At 43.9% G+C, this 19884-nt stretch overlaps 2 protein-coding genes across 3 annotated transcripts in view; both read right to left on the bottom strand.

Moving 5' to 3' along the window:
• The window catches only part of nfxl1 (nuclear transcription factor, X-box binding-like 1), a 30951-nt gene extending 27338 nt beyond the window's left edge, over nucleotides 1-3613 (bottom strand). The window contains exons 1-4 of the mRNA XM_079490883.1: nucleotides 3587-3613; nucleotides 1922-2141; nucleotides 1369-1578; nucleotides 645-754 (exon numbers count right to left, since the gene is read on the bottom strand). Coding sequence (XP_079347009.1) covers nucleotides 645-754; nucleotides 1369-1578; nucleotides 1922-2132 — 531 coding nt within the window. The 5' untranslated portion in view covers nucleotides 2133-2141; nucleotides 3587-3613. The remainder of the gene's footprint in view (nucleotides 1-644; nucleotides 755-1368; nucleotides 1579-1921; nucleotides 2142-3586) is intronic.
• The window catches only part of cnga1b (cyclic nucleotide gated channel subunit alpha 1b), a 76589-nt gene extending 60864 nt beyond the window's left edge, over nucleotides 1-15725 (bottom strand). Inside the window, exons 1-10 of one of the 2 annotated variants that reach the window (XR_013788708.1) lie at nucleotides 15627-15725; nucleotides 14375-14481; nucleotides 13170-13344; nucleotides 12813-12949; nucleotides 11684-11856; nucleotides 10521-10646; nucleotides 9885-10037; nucleotides 8886-9117; nucleotides 8198-8373; nucleotides 5958-6335 (exon numbers count right to left, since the gene is read on the bottom strand). Coding sequence is in view for 1 of the 2 variants with exons in the window: in XM_079491704.1 (XP_079347830.1) it covers nucleotides 6147-6335; nucleotides 8198-8373; nucleotides 8886-9117; nucleotides 9885-10037; nucleotides 10521-10646; nucleotides 11684-11856; nucleotides 12813-12949; nucleotides 13170-13344; nucleotides 14375-14481; nucleotides 15627-15664 (1506 nt within the window). In the remaining variant the exon portion in view is untranslated. Of the gene's footprint in view, nucleotides 1-4944; nucleotides 6336-8197; nucleotides 8374-8885; nucleotides 9118-9884; nucleotides 10038-10520; nucleotides 10647-11683; nucleotides 11857-12812; nucleotides 12950-13169; nucleotides 13345-14374; nucleotides 14482-15626 lie in introns of those variants that run through there. The other variant, XM_079491704.1, reaches the window with a different exon arrangement.
• Between the last annotated feature and the right edge of the window lie 4159 nt (nucleotides 15726-19884).

Genomic DNA, 19884 nt, shown 5'->3' with positions numbered 1-19884 from the left:
TTGTATAATGTGCTAAATCAAATACAATAAAATAAAATCATATCATAGGAAACAAGACCAAATAATAAACTATACACTTAACAAGCCAAAAAAGAAGCCCAAAGTCGCTTATAATAAACAGACATGGCAACACTGGCATCATGTCTTCTTCTCTCTTTTTGAGGCTTTGTGCCAGCTAGTGCTACAGCACCACCTACAGACTGGCCATATATACTACAGGTGCATTCAGTTGCCGTTGCCGTTTTGGTTGTTTTAGTGTAGACACATAGATTAATTGATTCGATTAAGTGTATACGGTCAACTTTTTGACACCGACTCTGTGATATCTTTTAAAACGTCTCAGTCTAAATGGGGTCTAATTTGTGATTAGGGATGCACTGATTAGGGAAATTCGTGGCCGAAAACCGAATATAGGAAACAGTTGGCCGAGGGAAGTCCTTGGACGAACAGCGCAAGGGGTACTATGATAGGAGCCAACAACCAATCATATCAACACTCGAGAAGTCTTCTTCTACCCAGACTTTGACTTTGTCGTTCTTCTATGGCTTCAAAACGCCACTGAGCGTCAGTGTTGTTTTTGGCAGCAAATTTAGATAAAAAAAAATTGCGTGCGTGCGTGCGTGCGTGCGTGCGTGCGTACATACAGGCTGTGTTCTGCGTATAGAGCTGATGCAGATCAGACAGCTGGTTGCTCCAGACTGGAACAGATCACTGACGAACTGACTGGTTCTCTGTAGACCACTGATGTCACCACCTGCGCACACACACACACACACGCACGCACGCACACGCACACACACACACACACACACAGAGAGAGAGAAAGAGGAACACATTCATGACATCACACTCGTCTGGACCTCGTTCCCCCAACATTTGGCTCAAACATGGGGGTAAAAAAATGCATTCTAGACCCGCCCCCACCTGCGTCTGATTGGCCTGCCGAACGTGCCCTTCTGTGACACGCACACGGAAGCTATAGATAGCCTCGCGTTGCGATACCGATATGAAGTCTGGCTGCGCCAGGCTACGCAGAAGCTTGCCTTCCCTGTAAGATGGCGCCTGCGATTAGGGTTGGGGCCCGGATACCTATATTTACTGGCTTTGTGGCCGGAGACCACAGGGCTCGAGTGTGATATTGCGATTATGCAACAGTCACCTTAACCCATTTAGGCCTGACGTCGAAATAAAAAAAACAGAATATATATTCAAAGATTTGTGCCGCATTTTTACGATTTGTCAAAAATAGCAGACCTACAAGCTCATAGCGCGCCAGCGAGAGGCGTGCTACGAGCTTGTAGATCTGCTATTTTTCAATAGCTCACCAGTAGAGTGTGTGTGTGTGTGTGCACGCGCATGCGTCCTCACCAGTAGTGTGTGTGTATGTGGTGAAGGTAGATTGTAGAATCTTCCCTCTCTTCCCCTCCTTCTTGTCAACCTGCTCCTCTTCATCATCGTCATCGTCATCATCATCATCATCGGAGGAGGAGCTGTATTGGCTCTGGACCAATTTCTGTGCAGCGGCCTGGTTCGACTTCCTGATGTCCTCAAACTTGGATTGGGATTGGACGGACACACCTGTCAATCAGAGAGAGAGAGAGAGAGAGAGAGAGAGAGAGAGAGAGATCATAAAATCAATGTACACAAACAACAAATGTGCTGATGTTTAACAATAATACAAGTTTGATAGCGTAAAATGAAACCAAATGGACACATAACAGGATCCATTCGGTTTCATATTACACGCTCAAGAGTTAAAGATCTATAATGGTCCATCGTTTAGCTATGGGGACCACCTGGAACTCCCTCAAGGACCACTGGTGGTCCCCAGACCACTGGTTGAAAACCACTGATCTACACTACAGGCTGCCAATGCGTCGTCATGCGGATCGGCTGTAAGGTTTGCACACACGCACACTACCTTGTTCAGCGTGCTCTTCGTCCTTCCTCGTCCCTCCTCCTCCTCCTCCTCCTACTCCTCCTCTTCCTCCTACTACTCCTCCTCCTCCTCCTACTCCTCTTCCTCGGCTCTTCTGCGGAGGTTGTTGCTGTGACGGTTCACTTTGTTGTTGGCCCCGCCCCCCACCACCACCACCGCGACCCCTGCCCTGTTGGCGCCAGGCGGGCTCCATGGTAACCAGCTGTAAACAAGCACAAGTATAGTTGTGTTGACCAACAAAAAGATACGGGTATTTAATAAAGGACCACTTTTCAACCGATCTTCATATAATCGGTCTTCACTAATGTTCATGATGACAAAAACAAATGGTGGTATTTTTTTATCTTGAACATTAGTGAGGCAACATGATAGTGGTGAAGTGGTGTAGATGTAACGTTGTAAATGTAGAAAGTGACTGTCATGGTATAGGGTGTAGGACTGTGACCAACATGATATGACTGTCATGGACTCATGGTATAGGGTGTAGAACTGTGACCAACATGATATGACTGTCATGGTATAGGGTGTAGGACTGTGACCAACATGATATGACTGTCATGGTATAGGGTGTAGGACTGTGACCAACATGATATGACTGTCATGGTATAAGGTGTAGGACTGTGACCAACATGATATGACTGTCATGGTATAAGGTGTAGGACTGTGACCAACATGATATGACTGTCATGGTATAGGGTGTAGGACTGTGACCAACATTATTTGAGTTTTTATTTTGATTGAATAGTTAGATAACTATTAACTATTGAATAGTTAGATAACTATTCAATCAAAATGAAAATAACAGCGGTTGTCGGTTGGTACAGTCAATGGTTATGCTTAGGGATGCAAATTATCGATTATAATGAATTAATGATTGATAACCTTAACCTAAACAGTTAGTGGATATGTGGCTTTTTTTTATCTGGGGCACAAACACAAAAACTTTCAATTCCTTAGTAAGACACACATACATACATAGCCTATGAATATAGGCTACAATAAAATATACATATTGGAATAAAAGCTCAGTAGAATCAACATGCCACGCCCACGACCCCCCCCCCCAACAATAATCATATTTGAACTAGGGGGGGGGGGCTCATATTTGAACTAGAACTATAGTATATCGGCTATTTTTCTGCTAGCTACACACAAAAGGCAAGCAAAACCTCCTGTCAGTCGTCAACAGGACAGTAAACTACATGCACCAGAGTGTTTTATGCACGTTGATTTCAACCCTTTTCATTAAAGGTCCGTTATTTATTTATAAGTCATGACTCATGAGCCACGGACCACCGTTTGATGACATTTAGCCTCTCTCAGAGACGCAAAATTAAAGATTGAATTAATTGTGTCCACAATTCCATGCTGTTGGTACCATTATAGGAGCGATAACAGGCAAACGTTGATCAAAATGACAATTATTCTACATTCTCTAATTGTGCAGACTTCTTATAATAACTCTTGAGAGTCCATTTGGTTGCCAACTCTCCATTCATTTAGCTCGGGACCACCTATCCCCCCCAAGGACCATGCACTGGTGGTCCCCGGACCACTGGTTGAAAACCACTGTTTTAATGCACTATGAACATATTCATATTTATCATTAAAAACTCGTATTTTGTAGTCATAATAAACACAACATACCCCTGCAGACAGACAGATCTGGATGCTACGGCGCTGACATGTGCCGTGGTGACGTCGATCTCGCGGTGCACGCCGGGAGTTGTAGTCCTTACAGCTCCCGTTACATTCATAGATACAATCAAATTCTAACCGTTGGTTGGGGGGTGTGAGACTAGACTACACTTCCCAGCGGGCATAGCGAGGCGCTGGCCAGTGACACGTGTCAGCCCGACTGTTCATTCATAACTGCGGACGTCATCACCGAGAGAGGAGGGGGAAAAAAAGAAAGGAAACGTTCTAATTTTTGGTTACCACCAGTTGTAGTTTCTAGCCAGTAGATGGCAGCAAACTCTCACCAAAGGATGAATGTCCTGTCTGTGTATGAAAGAATAAATGGACAATGTAGCCTACTTTACAAAAGTATACACTCTCCTGAGTCCTGGTGAATATAAATATATATATAATATAATATATATATTATTATTATTATTTGTATTATTATTATTATTATTTTTTTTTGCTATATAGAAGTGTCTATTTGTACATCTCTAAATGTTTTGATGATTTGAACAAGGTGGACCCTCTTGTAAACAAGTGTAATGCTTTATTGGGTCGTCCACTCAGTTAACAGTCTTTGTATTGAGTTGTGCTTGAAATGTACTGTAATTCTGCAAACTGTATTACTCAACTATATTTAACTATACATAATTATATGTGTATGTATACTTGCTCATAGCAATAAATAGCTTATAGCTTACGTATTCAAATGTTAAAAAAGTTCAAATACATCTGCATCGTTGCATTGACACTTAAGACATTTCCCAGAAGCATTACATTTTCAAAAAATATCAAATGTATAGTGAAAACAGAGAGAGAACAGCTTTGTGAGCTTGTATAGATCTGCTGTTTTCACGATATTTGAAATAGGGCTCGGGTGCGTAATTCATAAGCTCAATACAGTAGGGCCTATAGAAATGCAGTGCAGTCAAAAGTAAGATATTTTGTCTTTGAAATGTAGTATCCAAACAAATACAAATACTCAAGTACAGCTACAGATAAGTAATGAAGTACTGACTGACTGTACCTACAGTAAGTAAATATATTGTCCACAACTGTTGAGCTGATTCTGATTCTGACACACAAGGTGGTGGACTAGTTTTTAACCATGCAGTCTAGGGCAGCAAACTCACCCAAATGGAAGCATGACTGTTAAGTTAAGTTAAGTTAAGTTAACTTAAAATTATTCAATTCAATTCAATTCAATTCAATTCAATTCAATTCAATTCAATTCAATTCAATTCAATTCAATGAAAAACAGCAACAAGAAACATATGATTACGTGACATTTTTCACAGTTATAAATACACAGAAAACACAGATCATGTATAAAATGTATTTATTGCAGGGTGACGTGTACATTCATTATTTATTTCACATTTCTCCTAATGTGTCATAATAGGCCTAATTCATTTAATTTGTGGGGCAATACAGTGTTCTCACTACATAATGAACAGCAATAAAACAAATAATGTTTATTATTAGATTATTACACATTATTTTCTAGTGGGTTAAAATCATTGAAATTAAACAGAAATGTTAGAAATGAACGAAAAGATAAGTGATTTTTAGAAGTATAGAATTGTTGCTTTTATCTAATGTCACATTTCAACAAGTTCTGAGCTTGTGTAGATCTTGTTGATTGTTGATTGCCTTGTCTACTGAGTTGGAGGCCGGGGTTCGACTCAAGCTCAGGGTGCTAAACGTTCCAATAGGGGGAAAAGAATGAGTACACGGTTGTTGGAAAAATAGTGACAGCAGCTGGATTCAAACCCAGGATGTCTGTATTGGTAGTCTAGTGATTAGACCATTATACTAGTGAGGTCAGTGGCTGGCAGAATTGGTTGCCAGGCTGTAGTACGATGTGAGAATGCTCCGCCCCGCGGGCGCCTAATACTTCTTACTAGTAGTGGTGGAAAAAGTGAAAGTACCAATACTGCAATTTAGAACTACTTCATTACAAGTGAAAGTATGGAATTGAAAATGTACTTGATTAAAAGTACAAAAGTATCGGCATCAAACATAAAGTACTAAAAGTAAAAGTACTCAGTACTGCAGTGCAGAATGACCTATTTCACAAGTTCAAAATGTGTACAAAATCTATTGAAAGATCTACAAGCTCACAATGCGTCGCATTTCTATTTTCAAATGGCCGAAATGTATAGGGTTGAAGTGGTTAATGTATGTTTTCTAATCAAAATTAAAATCGCCAAAGTAACTAGTAACTAAAGTTTTCAAATGATTGTAGTGAAGTAAAAGTAAAAATGTTGTCTCTAAGATGTAATGGAGTAGAAGTAAAAGAACTGTTGGAAATACTCAAGTAAAGTACAAATACCTCAAATTGTACTTAAGTACAGTACTTAAGTAAAAGTACTTAGTTACTTTCCACCACTGCTTACTAGTAGTAAGGGAGGGGCCAACTGCGCCAAAGTGGGGACGGGCCAACTATGAGGAAAAACTGACTGCCGTGTCAGACTACATGGAACAGGAAACGCGAGGCTATACAGGAACAAGGAAATGGTTTTCAGGCTACGGGGACAGGAGCGGGAAGTATCTTGCGCTCCAGTTTGGTCACCCTGTACTTCAGTTTGCTCTGCAGAGCCTCATGCTCGGCGAGCAGCCGCGCAAAGCGAGTCTGCAGCGAGTCGAACACCATCGTCATCTTGTCCACCTTCTCCTCCATGTCCTTGGGGTCCGGACCCTGTGCTGCCAACTAGTGGACCGGAGCAAGACAGCAGGGGCAGACAGACAGACAGACAGACAGGCACGCAGGCAGGCAGGCAGGCAGGCAGGCAGGCAGACAGACAGACAGACAGACAGACTGGTTATTTATACTGTCTGGGTCAGTGAATTCACAATTTAAGGACTGCACCAAAAGTAATCAACAAACTACATTCTACTATAAAAAAAACAGTCAAACATTGGCCAAATAGCCAAATAATAAAATATGAAAGAGGCACAAATTGTGTATAAATAACCTATTTTCAAGCTCACAACACAAGGCATTGTGAGCTCGTAGTCGTCAGTGGTGGAAAAAGTACTCAATTGTTTTACTTAAGTAAAAGTACCAATACTGCAATTTAGAACTACTTCGTAAAAGTAAAAGTGCTGAATTGAAAATGTACTTGAGTAAAAGTACAAAAGTATCGGCATCAAAATGTACTTAAAGTACTAAAGGTAAAAGTGCCATTTCACACGTTCCAAATGTATTCAAAATCTATTGAAAATTGTGACGCATTGTGAGCTTGTAGATCTGCTATTTTCAAATGGCCGAAATGTATAGGGTTGAAGTGGTTAATGTATGTTTTCTTTTGGCTCTGAGATGTAGTGGAGTAGAAGTGAAAGTACAGGAAATTGGCCTCAAACCTCAAAATTGTACTTAAGTACAGTACTTAAGTAAAAGTACTTAGTTACTTTCCACCACTGGTAGTGGTAGATATTTATACCACTACCAGAATCAGATTAGGGTGGACGTGGTGTCTGGTTGCTAGGGTTAATTGCTATAGGGCCGAGCTTACCAACACTCCACTTGCCTCCACACTTCCACAGACTATTCATTATTCTGCCTTGGGTCTAGGCTTGTTATCTCGCCCTCAATGTCTTCACATAATGTACAGTTAATATAAAACGCATTATTCAGGCATATTTCAGCTAGCCACCTCTTTTGTCCATTATGACCACTCTACGGCTAGGCTATACGCAATGTCATCAATCTACGGTAACATCAATCTACAGGCCACAGGTTTCTGCGTTACAGCGAGACTGTCGGCCATTCGAGCTTCTGGTCTATAGAACCGAAAAGGGAATGCTTAACAGGTGTGTGTGTGTGTGTGTGTGTGTGTGTGTGTGTGTGTGTGTGTGTGTGTGTGTGTGAGGTGAAAGGTGGGTGTGGCTAAAGACAGACAGGGAGGTGAAAGGTGGGTGTGGCTAAAGACAGGTGAGGTGAAAGGTGGGTGTGGCTAAAGACAGGTGAGGTGAAAGGTGGGTGTGGCTAAAGACAGACAGGTGAAAGGTGGGTGTGGCTAAAGACAGACAGGGAGGTGAAAGGTGGGTGTGGCTAAAGACAGACAGGTGAAAGGTGGGTGTGGCTAAAGACAGACAGGGAGGTGAAAGGTGGGTGTGGCTAAAGACAGACAGGTGAGGTGAAAGGTGGGTGTGGCTAAAGACAGACAGGTGAAAGGTGGGTGTGGCTAAAGACAGACAGGGAGGTGAAAGGTGGGTGTGGCTAAAGACACAGGTGAAAGGTGGGTGTGGCTAAAGACAGACAGGGAGGTGAAAGGTGGGTGTGGCTAAAGACAGACAGGTGAGGTGAAAGGTGGGTGTGGCTAAAGACAGACAGGTGAAAGGTGGGTGTGGCTAAAGACAGACAGGGAGGTGAAAGGTGGGTGTGGCTAAAGACAGACAGGTGAAAGGTGGGTGTGGCTAAAGACAGACAGGGAGGTGAAAGGTGGGTGTGGCTAAAGACAGACAGGTGAGGTGAAAGGTGGGTGTGGCTAAAGACAGACAGGTGAAAGGTGGGTGTGGCTAAAGACAGACAGGTGAAAGGTGAAAGGTCACGAGGGGGGTGTGGCTGACCTCCAGGTCCAGCAGTCCGTCTCTCAGTAGCATCTGCCGTCCCTTATCCTCCAGGATGGCCTTGGCATCCGGATACTCCGTCAGTGCCGACATCAGGTCGTCCTTGGAGAGAGAGAACAGGTCCGAGTAGCCGATGCTAACGATGTTAGCCGTACGCCTGTTACCCGCCTTACTGCCTGAGAGAGGAGAGGAGAGGAGAGGAGAGGAGAGGAGAGGAGAGGGGAGGGGAGGGGAGGGGAGGGGAGGGGGGAGGGGGACCGTTATTATACAGCTTGCACTGCGTGAAAAGAGGAGTTAACGGGCAATTATGGGCACTAGATTTGCCCGTAAACCTCAAGTTTAGCAGAAGCTTTTTGCGCAGTGTTGGTTACAAATGTAACACTACTTGTGTTCATATTTATTGCAGCTTGGTTATACATCTAAACTGCTGTGTTCATATTTGGAAGCCTTAATGTCCATAAGCATTGACAACATTGTGTTCAGTGTCTGTGATAAATGTCAGTCGCTACACATGGAGGAGGCGATGCTTCCTGTCTCCTGAAACAGGATGTTTACATATGGAGGAGGCGATGCTTCCTGTCTCCTGATCCAGGCAACAACGTGTGCGTTCCTCGCTTCCCGTTTGAAAGGCCAAATTTTGAAATGCGTGCGTAGCGTGCGTGACTGCGTGTTTTGAATGCGTGTATACCTTTGATAGCCAGGATGCTGATGTCTCCAAAGTAGGCCCCGTCGCTGAGCACCACGAACGTCTTGAGTCCGTCATCGCTCACCACGGCGAGCTTCCCCTCCTTGATGATGTACATCTCGCGTCCGATGTCGCCTTTCTTACAGATGTAGTCTCCTGGACTGTAGACCTGCGGCTGCAGCTTCAACACCAGCTCTACCAGGAGACCGGCCTCGCAGTCTGCAAATATCTTCACCTGTGGAAGAGATGTTTAACACATTCATTCATTCAGTCTAGGATATTCATTCCTGGACTGTATACACTTGCGGCTGTAGCTTCACTCCACTAGCCCATTTTGGGTGGGAACCCCTTTTGGTGTTTTAAGCGTTATGTTATACTTTAGCTATTGAAAAATAGCAGATCTACAAGCTCATAGCGCGGCGCCGAGTGCCACGCTACGAGCTTGTAGGTCTGCTATTTTTTTTTAAATCATGAAAATGTGGCGCAAATCTTTGAATATATATTATTTCAGAGCCAAAGTATTTAACTCAAATCTGTGCATATTTTCAGATGGGGGTCGGCGGCCAAATACATATAATCTTGGGGGTCCTTGACATGAAAATGTTTGAGAACGACTGACATAGAAACATGGGTTTTTCAGAAAACTGTCAGAAGACAAGACATTTTGTAGAATCGTTCCCAGATCTAAATGGGCTAGCAGGCCGACCTCGCAGTCTGCGAAGATACGAACCTGGAGACAAGATGTTGAACTCAAAGACACACACCTGGAGGTGAGATGATTAAAGGTAGGCTATGATTACGTTATTTTTAACAACATTTTAACAAGTCTTTGTCATGGTCCTTCAAAAGTGCCATGTCACCATTGACTCCAGCCCTCTGGCGGCAGTGCCAACAGAATACACGAAAAAGGGCTGTGAAGAAGACCCCGTGAACCGGCTCCATGACCGGAAGTGTGTGTGGGTGTGTGTGTGTGTGTGTGTGTGTGTGTGTGCGCGTGTGTACCTTCTTCAACGTGTCCAGGTGCACGTTGATAGCGATCTCAGCTCGCAGTTTGTCAGGAAGGTACATCAACACCGACTTCTCATCCACAGCTTTCTTGTTGGTCCACAGGTAGTCGAACCACTTGATCACCCGCTTCTCTAACCCGCTACTCACCTAGAGAGAGAGAGAGAGAGAGAGAGTTCATGGTGATTGTGAGTGACCAGGGACGTGCAGAGCGTGTTAGAGAGGCAGAGAGGATGATATCGTTACGTCATGTTGTAGTCATTGTTTTGTAGTCATCAGGCCGGAACCACCTTTCCCTCAAACCGGAAGATTATAGTGTGAGATTTATAGATGTTGGGGCTTAAATAATATATTAGAAGCTTTTTTATCAAGAATTGATCAATATCCCCATGGTCCACATACTGTACAGTGTACACTGTACAAAAAAGGGCACATTTGTCCAGAGGGAAAGGGGCTCTAGCACCCCCTAGTGTCTATCTGTGCACGCCACTCTCATCCGCTCCCGACTGGATCACACGGCAATTTAGTAACACTGGTCTTTCCTCCGAGGTGGAAAGCCTGGTGACGCGAGGTTACATATAGACACTGAAGTTAGTAAGTTAACCCTTGTTGGCATCCTCGTCGCAACAATACCTTTCTGAAGCTCATGTACTGTTTGATGGCGTCGATGCGAGCCTGGAAGTCGGCTCTGGCGGCGTTCATGTTGGTGATCATGGAGCCCACGTTACCCACGATGGTGGCGAAGATCAACACCCCCACCTAGTGGTCACAACAATAACACAATACAATGACACAGATATCAACACCCCACCTAGTGGTCACAATAACACATTACATAACACAATCAGTGGTGTAAAGTAACTAAGTACATTTACTTAATTGCTGTACTTAAAGGGGAAATCCACTCACATTTTACTATGTCATTAATATACCTTAGAGCTGTACTTCACCATGTTAATGATTTTTTTCCAGACCTACAGTTCTAGGAAACACAGAATGGGGGGACTTTTTTCTACGGTATATTAATGACATAGTAAAATGTTGAAAATGAGTGGTATTCCCCTTTAAGTGCAATTTTGATGGTTTTGTACTTTACTTGAGTATTTTCAATTCCCAGTACTTTCACTACATTCCCAGTACTTTTCTACTACTACATTTTTGATCCAAATATTGCACTTTTACTAAATTTAGATTATTATTACAAAAACATCACTTCTGCCACAATATACATTTCAGCCATTTGAAAATAGCCAATCTACAAGCTCACAATGCTTCGCGATCCTTTCTAAATATTGATTGTTCTCAAACTTTTTCACGTCAAGATTCACCGCTGTAGTGAAATGAAAAAAATGATTTTCACACTTTTAGACCATATCCGTGGTCATCTATGGGCATATTATATGGGCAAATTCTCATTTTTGTGTGCTTTTTATATCAAATATATATATATATATATATATATATATATATATATATATATATATATATATATTTATTAGGTCTACTTCCTGAAAACGAAAACATGCTGCGTGATGACGTGTCGAGACCCACATCAATAAAAGCCAATACAAATTGAGCTCCCCTGGCTTTGCCCCGTCTCTCTGTCACTTTGTTTACAAACGTGAGAGGAAGTCACAGACGTAAAACCCCATAGCCTGGAGGGATGCGACGCTCTGATTGGTTCAGAAACTTCTGAGCCAGCGTTTCAAGCTGAAACCATTTCCGTTTCACTACACCTTTAAGTCACGATTGTGACAGGCCAGTGACATCATCACGCCGCTATAAGCCACACCCACCAGGAAGTCGGTGACAACGAAGAAGTACTCGGAGTTCTCCACAGGGGGCGGTGTTTCACCGATGGTGGTGAGAGTCAGCGTGGACCAATACATGCTGTACGCGTACTTCCTTATCAGGCGGGCGAACTCTGGGTTCTTGGGAGACGGATAAACAAACTTATCGTGTCCAAAACCTGGAGGGAGAGAGAGAGAGAGAGAGAGAGAGAGTCTAACATTCATTATAAGGACAATATTAGTCACCAGAAGCAGAGACGTGTGTTTTCAATGAGTCTAACATTCATTAGAAGGACAATATCAGTCACCAAGCAGAGAAGTGTGTTTTCAATGAGTCTAACATTCATTAGAAGGACAATATCAGTCGCAATGAAAGTGGTTCTCAAAGTGGGGTCCGGGGAACCCCAGGGGTCCTTGGGGTGGTTCCAGCGGGTCCCCAGCATAATTACTTAATTTGAACCACAACGGAAATGGTGTTAATTTTATTTTGAAGTTTCATCCTGAAACACTGGCTCTGAAGTTTCTGAACCAATCAGAGCGTCACATCCCTCCAGGCTATTGGGTCTCAAAGTCTGTGACTTCCTGCACGTGAACTTCGTTTGTAAACAAAGTGACAGGGAGACATGGGGAAAAGCCAGCGGATTATTTCTAACCTATACAAAACCTATAGGCCTATACATATTTTAGCGGGATGATTAAGTAGTTCTTTAATCAAAACCAGCTGTGGAGGAGGAATCAGGAAGCATGGGAATCAAACTGGTGAGCTTCATTTTCATTGGCTTTTATCGATGTGTATCTCGTCATCACGTCATCACGCAGCACGTTTTCGTTTTCAGGAAGTAATACACAGAAATGAGATTGAGATGATGAGATGATTTGCCCATTTTTTTGGCATCCATTGTTAGGTATGCCCATATCATGACCACGGATATGGTCTAAAAGTGTGAAAAACGTATTTTTAATTTCACTACGCCTTTAACCCTAGTCTATACTTTGGCTATTCAAGCAATAGCAGATCTACAAGCTCACAAAGATGCATGCATGGGCCAGCCCCTAGTATGTCAGAAACCGTTGAGGGCTGATTTCACCGCCGTACGTGCCATACGGACAGGAAGTAGGAGGTATATATACGTACCGATGGCCTTAGAGAAGGAGTAATACAGACAGGCGTTCCAGTGGATGATGATTACGATGTACATGACCAGATTACTGATACGCAGAAGGTTGGGGAAGTTGGTACGCGTTTCTGTCCTCTGGAAGAACTCCAACATCCTAAACACACAGGAGAGGAATACCCTTTTAGACCTGGCTGAGGCCAATTCTCAGGTCTACAGTTTTCAGGAAAAAAAATGTTTCTATGTCAGTGGTTCTCAACTTCTTTCATGTCAAGGACCCCCAGAATTATCTCTATTGATAGAGTGTGTCTGTGTCTGTGTCGGTGCGTGCGTGCGTGCGTGCGTGCGTGCGTGCGTGCGTGCGGGTTTGTACGCACCTGTTGTAGCGCAACAGCTTGTTCATTCGTATTTCGGGGTACAAGGTACCGAACACGAGGAAGAGGAGGTCCGTGGGGATCATGGAGATGCAGTCCAGTTTGAACTGCGTGCTGTTTTTATAACGATCTATGAGTTTCTGACGGTCCTTCACCAAGAGGCCCTGTTCAAGATACCCTGCACGCACGCACGCACGCACGCACGCACGCACGCACGCACGCACGCACGCACGCACGCACGCACGCACGCACGCACGCACGCACGCACGCACGCACGCACGCACGCACGCACGCACGCACGCACACACGCACACACGCACACACACACACACACACACACACACACACACACACACGCACACACACACACACACACACACACACACACACACACACACACACACACACACACACACTGTTATTATAACGGTTGTAGTAGACAAGAGGTATTAAAGCACAATTGAGCTATCATATCCAGCTATAACACATACAGCATTAGATAATCTAATGAACATGAAGTGATCTCTCTCCCATACTGACGTCACGTGCACCCAGTGCATGTAAGTGGAGGAGCCGGACAGTTATAGCCTGCAGAGGAGTCTTCTGACCTATTGACCCTCAATAATGCGGTCAGTATGGTATACTGACTGAGTCTGATCAAATCCTGCCCATGGTGGCAGAATTGTGTGCACAAATGTACACACTCTTACTTGGAACTGTCCAAATTCCAGAGGATTGGCCTGATCACGTTCATAGGAAATATACATTCTATTGACTTGTTTCCCTACAGACTCAGAGACTCAGTCCCATGGGATACCCTTGTACCATAAAGACTTGGGCAAATAATGCGGGTCTCATATGGTTTTCATATGGGGTAACTGGGCATGGGTTGGAAGTGGGCAAGCCCTATTACACATGGTCTAAATATGGGCTAACTGGCATACTGTAAGTCCCACATTGCCGACTTGGGTCCCATATAGTTACCACCTCAAAGCCATATATGGGACCCACGTGGGGGCGTGCTGGCTGGGCTGGACCAGAGTCCTAGTCTAAGACGTCCTGCACATCCTGGAAGTGAGTCCTTGTCTGAAGACCACATCCGCCGGGAGCTGGAAGCCATGACCACCAACAGTACGCTCTGTGTGTGTGCGTGTGCGTGTGCGTGTGCGTGCGTGTGCGTGTGTGTGTGTGTGTGTGCGCGTGCGTACCGGTTCTCGTTCTAAAGGCCATGTCAGCGAGGTAACACAGGTCACACAGCGCATCCAAGGCGAACCAGTAGTTCAAGTAATCCATCTGGAGGTCCTCGAAAGAAGCCCTGTGCACGCACGCACGCACGCACGCACGCACGCACGCACGCACGCACGCACGCACGCACGCACGCACGCACGCACGCACGCACGCACGCACGCACGCACGCACGCACGCACGCACGCACGCACGCACGCACGCACGCACGCACGCACGCACGCACGCACGCACGCACGCACGCACGCACGCACGCACGCACGCACGCACGCACGCACGCACGCACGCACGCACGCACGCACGCACGCACGCACGCACGCACGCACGCACGCACGCACGCACGCACGCACGCACGCACGCACGCACGCACGCACGCACGCACACACACACACACACACACACACACACACACACACACACACACACACACACACACACACACACACACACACACACACACACACACACACACACACACACACACACACACACACACACACACACACACACACACACACACACACACACACACACGCATTGAGATAGTACATGTTCAGTCCCATATTGTGCTGATCGTCAGATGGTCAGTGTGAGCTGAAGTGTCCACTTGAAGTGTTAAACACTGCTGTTGTGTTCTTTCAGAGATGTGGTGCCGATCGGAGCCACAGCATGCCTGTGGCCCCCCGGCCAGCCCCACTTGGTGTGGCTATTGTTACGGCACACCCCTGACCAGCCCACTGAGCAGTGAGCATTGTTCAGTCTATTAGACGGCTAAAATAAGTCTAAATGGGTTATAACTGCAGGTCTACAGTTCCAACATATTAGGAATTTCAAAATTCCATACTTTTTTTCAATTTCGGGCCTGATTTGAACAACCCTGTGGCAGTGAGTGACCCCACTCCCACAGGCTTGTTAAAATCACAAAAACATGCTTGATACTCTTTCATCTTATTAGTTCACCGAAAAGAAAAAACGTTATTTTCTACCCCATGAAGCCTTGAATTGATGGATATTTTTTTTGGTCAAATTCCTGAGCCAAAGAAATTCTCTCTGCCGGTCATTGATAGAAAACCAGTCACTTTGGGGTGAACTACATGATCTTGAGTATAGGATACAGTAGTATTATAGGAAACAGTCCGTGTGTGTGTGTGTGTGTGTGTGTGTGTGTGTGTGTGTGTGTGTGTGTGTGTGTGTGTGTGTGTGTGTGTGTGTTACCTGGCTATGATAAAGATCCAGTTATACATGACAGGCATGGTAATGACAGCCAGCCAGTGATAGTACTGGTTTCCTGCTGGGTCGATCACTGCCACCTCCTTAGCACTGTGCACGCACGCACGCACGCACACGCACACACACACACACACACACACACACACACACACACACACACACACACACACACACACACACACACACACACACACACACACACAGTTAGCCCATAAGCCACCCGAGTCATTATACCCTCTATACAGTGGCGTGCACAGACATTTTGAGGGGCAGGTGCTCAAGTGAAAAAAGGGTGCGGCGCGAGGCGACTTCGGTTTGAGGCTTACCTCATTTACCGCTGAGATCGCCTTTTGTCGCCTTTTTTAATATACATTGATTATGGTTCACAACTCTGTTCTGTTGATGGGGGCGGAGGCCAATTACATATAGTTTTTGGGGTCCTTGACATGAAATATTGAGCACCACTGATACAGAAACATACGGTTTTTCAGAAAACTGTCAAGAAAACTGTTAAATTTCGACGTCATACTGTACCATTGGCCACATACTGTACACTTTACAAAACAAAAAATGAACAAACTGTTCAAAAGGGCACATTTCTGTCCAGAGGGCAAAAAGGACAGGTGCTCTAGCACCACCTAGTGTCTTTGCTGTGCACGCCCCTGACAACATGGATAATGGAATTCCTCTCACAGATCCTCTTCTCCTTCTCCTCCTTGGCCTTCTTGGCATTCTCCTCTTTCTCCTTCTTCTCCTGCTCCTCTTTCTCAAGCTGCTCCTTCTCCTCCTTCTCCTTCTGCTTTCTCTCCTTCCTCTCCTGCTTTTCCTGCCTGTGTGTGTTTGTGAGAGAGAGAGGAGTAAATAATAACTAATAAATAACCTATTTCTCCACCTGAGAGAGAGAGCGAGAGCAAAGAGATTATATAGCCAAATTCCAATACCCACTCGCTCACTCACACTCGCTCACTCCAGCATGGTGTTACGGTGAAATTTGTGACCTGCCGAAATTTATGACCATCTTGTGTACTTGGGGAAAAGGAATTAAGGCAGTCCGCACACCGATTTACAGCTCCCAGGGTAATTCATTTGAAGTAGGTAGACACAACGTTTCGACCACAACAGGTCTTCGTCAGGTATGGGTACGCAAACAAAGTAGGCATGTTTTATACATGGGCGAGTTAATTGACAATGAACAAGCCGTTTTTGCAATGAAGCTAATTAGACTGACACCCACCGCACATCTACAGAGTAAGGCTGAGTAAAGTAATGTCAAGCCAAGGACTCATAGAATATAACTCTTAGTAGTGGCACTAAGGCCAACTGTTAAAATAAAATACTTTTAAGGAAGTGGAGGGTAAGGTGGTAGGCCTACAGAGGTGCAGAAAAATTGATAATTTACTGCAAACCAAAAAATTAAATAACATTACAAAAGGGTAAACAAAAATCTAAACACAGCCTACAAGAAGTGACCAGAACAAAGAAAATATGTCACATCTTGTGGACGTCACACAACTTACATGGAGGTCTTTAATTACGTGGCCTAAATGCCGCTATAGGTTGAATTCTGCTAATGAACACACTGCAACAATGTATACGTTCAGACACTGATGTTATGTATAATGTACGTGGCCTCTACACGAAATGTCACAAATTTCAGCAGGTCACCAATTTCACCGTAACACCGCCATGCTGGAGAGAGCGAGTGTGAGTGAGAGAGTGGCCGAAATGTTGGGTATTGGAATTCAGATAATAACAACTAGGGGTGTAACGATACATTTTAACAGCAATTCATTTTTCGATGCAGTTACTATATCGTTACACCCCTAATAACAACCAGCGCCCATGCGCGCTTCCGCCATTTTGTCGCGGGTCATGATGTCACTTCCACTTGCTTTAAAAACATGTACAAAACAAAAACTAGTTTTTATCCTATTCTACTATCATATTGTTTAACTCGTTTATCATATTTATGAATGGATCAAAGCAGAAATTAGTAACATATTCATTCAGAATGTCAGGGTGCAAATAAAGTCAAACAAATATAATTTCAAATTTTAACCCTGTTCGTGTGATAACATTCCTGTTTTAGGTTTTGGGGGAAAATAACACTAAATTGATTGAAAGGTTGTTAAATACAGCAGCAGTGGCAGGGTGAATATAAGAAGTGTGTTCCGCCTCATATCGCCTCATATAAGAACTGTGTTTGAAAAATAAACAAATGATTCCGGCGTATTCACACATATGGATATGAAGAATCAACTTACTGTGAAAAAACGCTACTGTTACTGCTGCTGAATTAGTTACATTTTTCCCCCGCTAGAAACAGACTTCACCAAATATGACTGACTGACTGTCGCAAACGATACAGAGACACCTCCCCGACAATATCGCAGAGGCAGCTTGTTTATTTTTGGACCACAGTTATTATATCAGACGATTTTAAGATGACGCCACGTTATTCTCCATAGAGAGAAACTTCTGCGAACCCCATGGAACCAGGGGATGAGCGAGTGAGTGACGTCAGGACTTCGCGCTCTATTAATGAAGGAGATGCAGAATGAACAAGACTGACTCACTCTTTCTTCTCTTTTTTCTCCTGCTTTTCTTTCTTGCTTATTCTCTTCTTTTTCTTCTCCTCCTGCTCCTCCCCTTTCTCCTCCGGCTCCTCCCCATTCTTCTCCGGCTCCTCCCCATTCTTCTCCTGTTCCCCCCCATTCTCCTCCTTCCCCTCCCCCTCCTCTGATTTCTTTGCCTCCTCCCTGAAAACAAAACAAAAACAAAAAACAAACAATAAAACACCCATCTGTATTAGGCCTCATTCACACTATTGAGACAGCTGTCTTGTCCGTGTCTTGTGTCTTGTCCGTGTTTAATGGCCGCCCCAATGCAGTTCTGCCCCACTCCCCCCATCAAACAAAAATGTTTGGTCAAACCATTTGACTTGCGTGAATTCCGTTTGCGTCTGAGCATAGGCATGGTAACGCCCCGCCTGCCTGTGATTGGCCTACCGACACTGCCCGTCTTGACTGTCCTCCCAGGTGGATATGCTGGATAGTCTGATGCGAGGTTACTCCGTGGTGGAAAATAATACAAGTAGTATGGTATGTTACAAGAGAATGCTAACTTGTAAGTTTTATTTTTGTAGAAGAGGCAAACTAATATTGTTTTTGCCGTTTGCTTTGGTGGAATAATTGATTGAACATGCACGCCATAATATGATTTGATTTGGGTGTGTTCTAAAATAAAGTGTTTGTGTTGATTATTGTGTAATTTGTTTGTATGTGAAAACATTATTGTACTATAAAAAGGTCTATTTTCCCTTCATCTTTTTAGTGTAATAGTATTAGTTTACTATAATTAGATTAATACACGATAATCAACACTAACACTTTATTTAGAACACACCCAAATCAAATCATAGTACAACATACGTGTTCAATCAATTATTCAATCAAAGAAAACAGCATAAACAATATTAGTTTGCCTCTTCTACAAAAATAAAACAAGTTAGTTACGGCTGCATTCTGTCGCGCGTGCCAAGCTGTCAATCTCTTTTAGCCTATTATTTATTTCTCAATCTCACCATGGAGTAACCTCACGTCTCAGAGGACAGTCAAGACGGGCAGTGTCAGTAGACCAATCACAGGCATGCAGGGCGTTACCATACCTCAGCCATGCCTATGCTCGGACACAAACGAGATTCATGCATTTGATTTACATTGGAAATGCATTGGGGCGGCCTAAGTGATTGATTTATAGGCTGGGCAGAGCAGCCTAAGTGATTTTCTTTGGTTAAAATAAGTGTTAAAAAGATCTATATAGTGATAGTACTCAAATGCTATATAGTGTTTGTTCAGTAGGAGTCTCCATGTCCCTCCAGCTTTTTATTAAACAGAAAATGCATTTTCAGGTCGGGATACCAATTTTATACAATCAGGATAAGAAAATGCAGTCAGGATACAGATTACAGACAGAAGTGGAATTGTAAGTGATGAAATGAGCTGACACAAATTTTGAACTGGAACACTTTAAAATGTAAACTCTACTACTCTACTACTTTAGGAATTCTAAAGAGCTGGAGAGACAGGGTTTGTTACTGAACAAACACTTCAATGATTACTATCACAATATAGAGCTATTTAACACTGTTACTGAACAAACAATCAATAGCAATAATATCCGAAAATGTGTGTGTGTGTGTGTGTGTGTGTGTGTGTGTGTGTGTGTGTGTGTGCATGCATTA

This window comes from Electrona antarctica, assembly GCF_951216825.1.
Source record: "Electrona antarctica genome assembly, chromosome: 21".
Classification (NCBI taxonomy): domain Eukaryota; kingdom Metazoa; phylum Chordata; class Actinopteri; order Myctophiformes; family Myctophidae; genus Electrona; species Electrona antarctica.
Note: the sequence above shows the minus strand (reverse complement) of the source record. Positions and strands in the feature narration are given on the sequence as shown.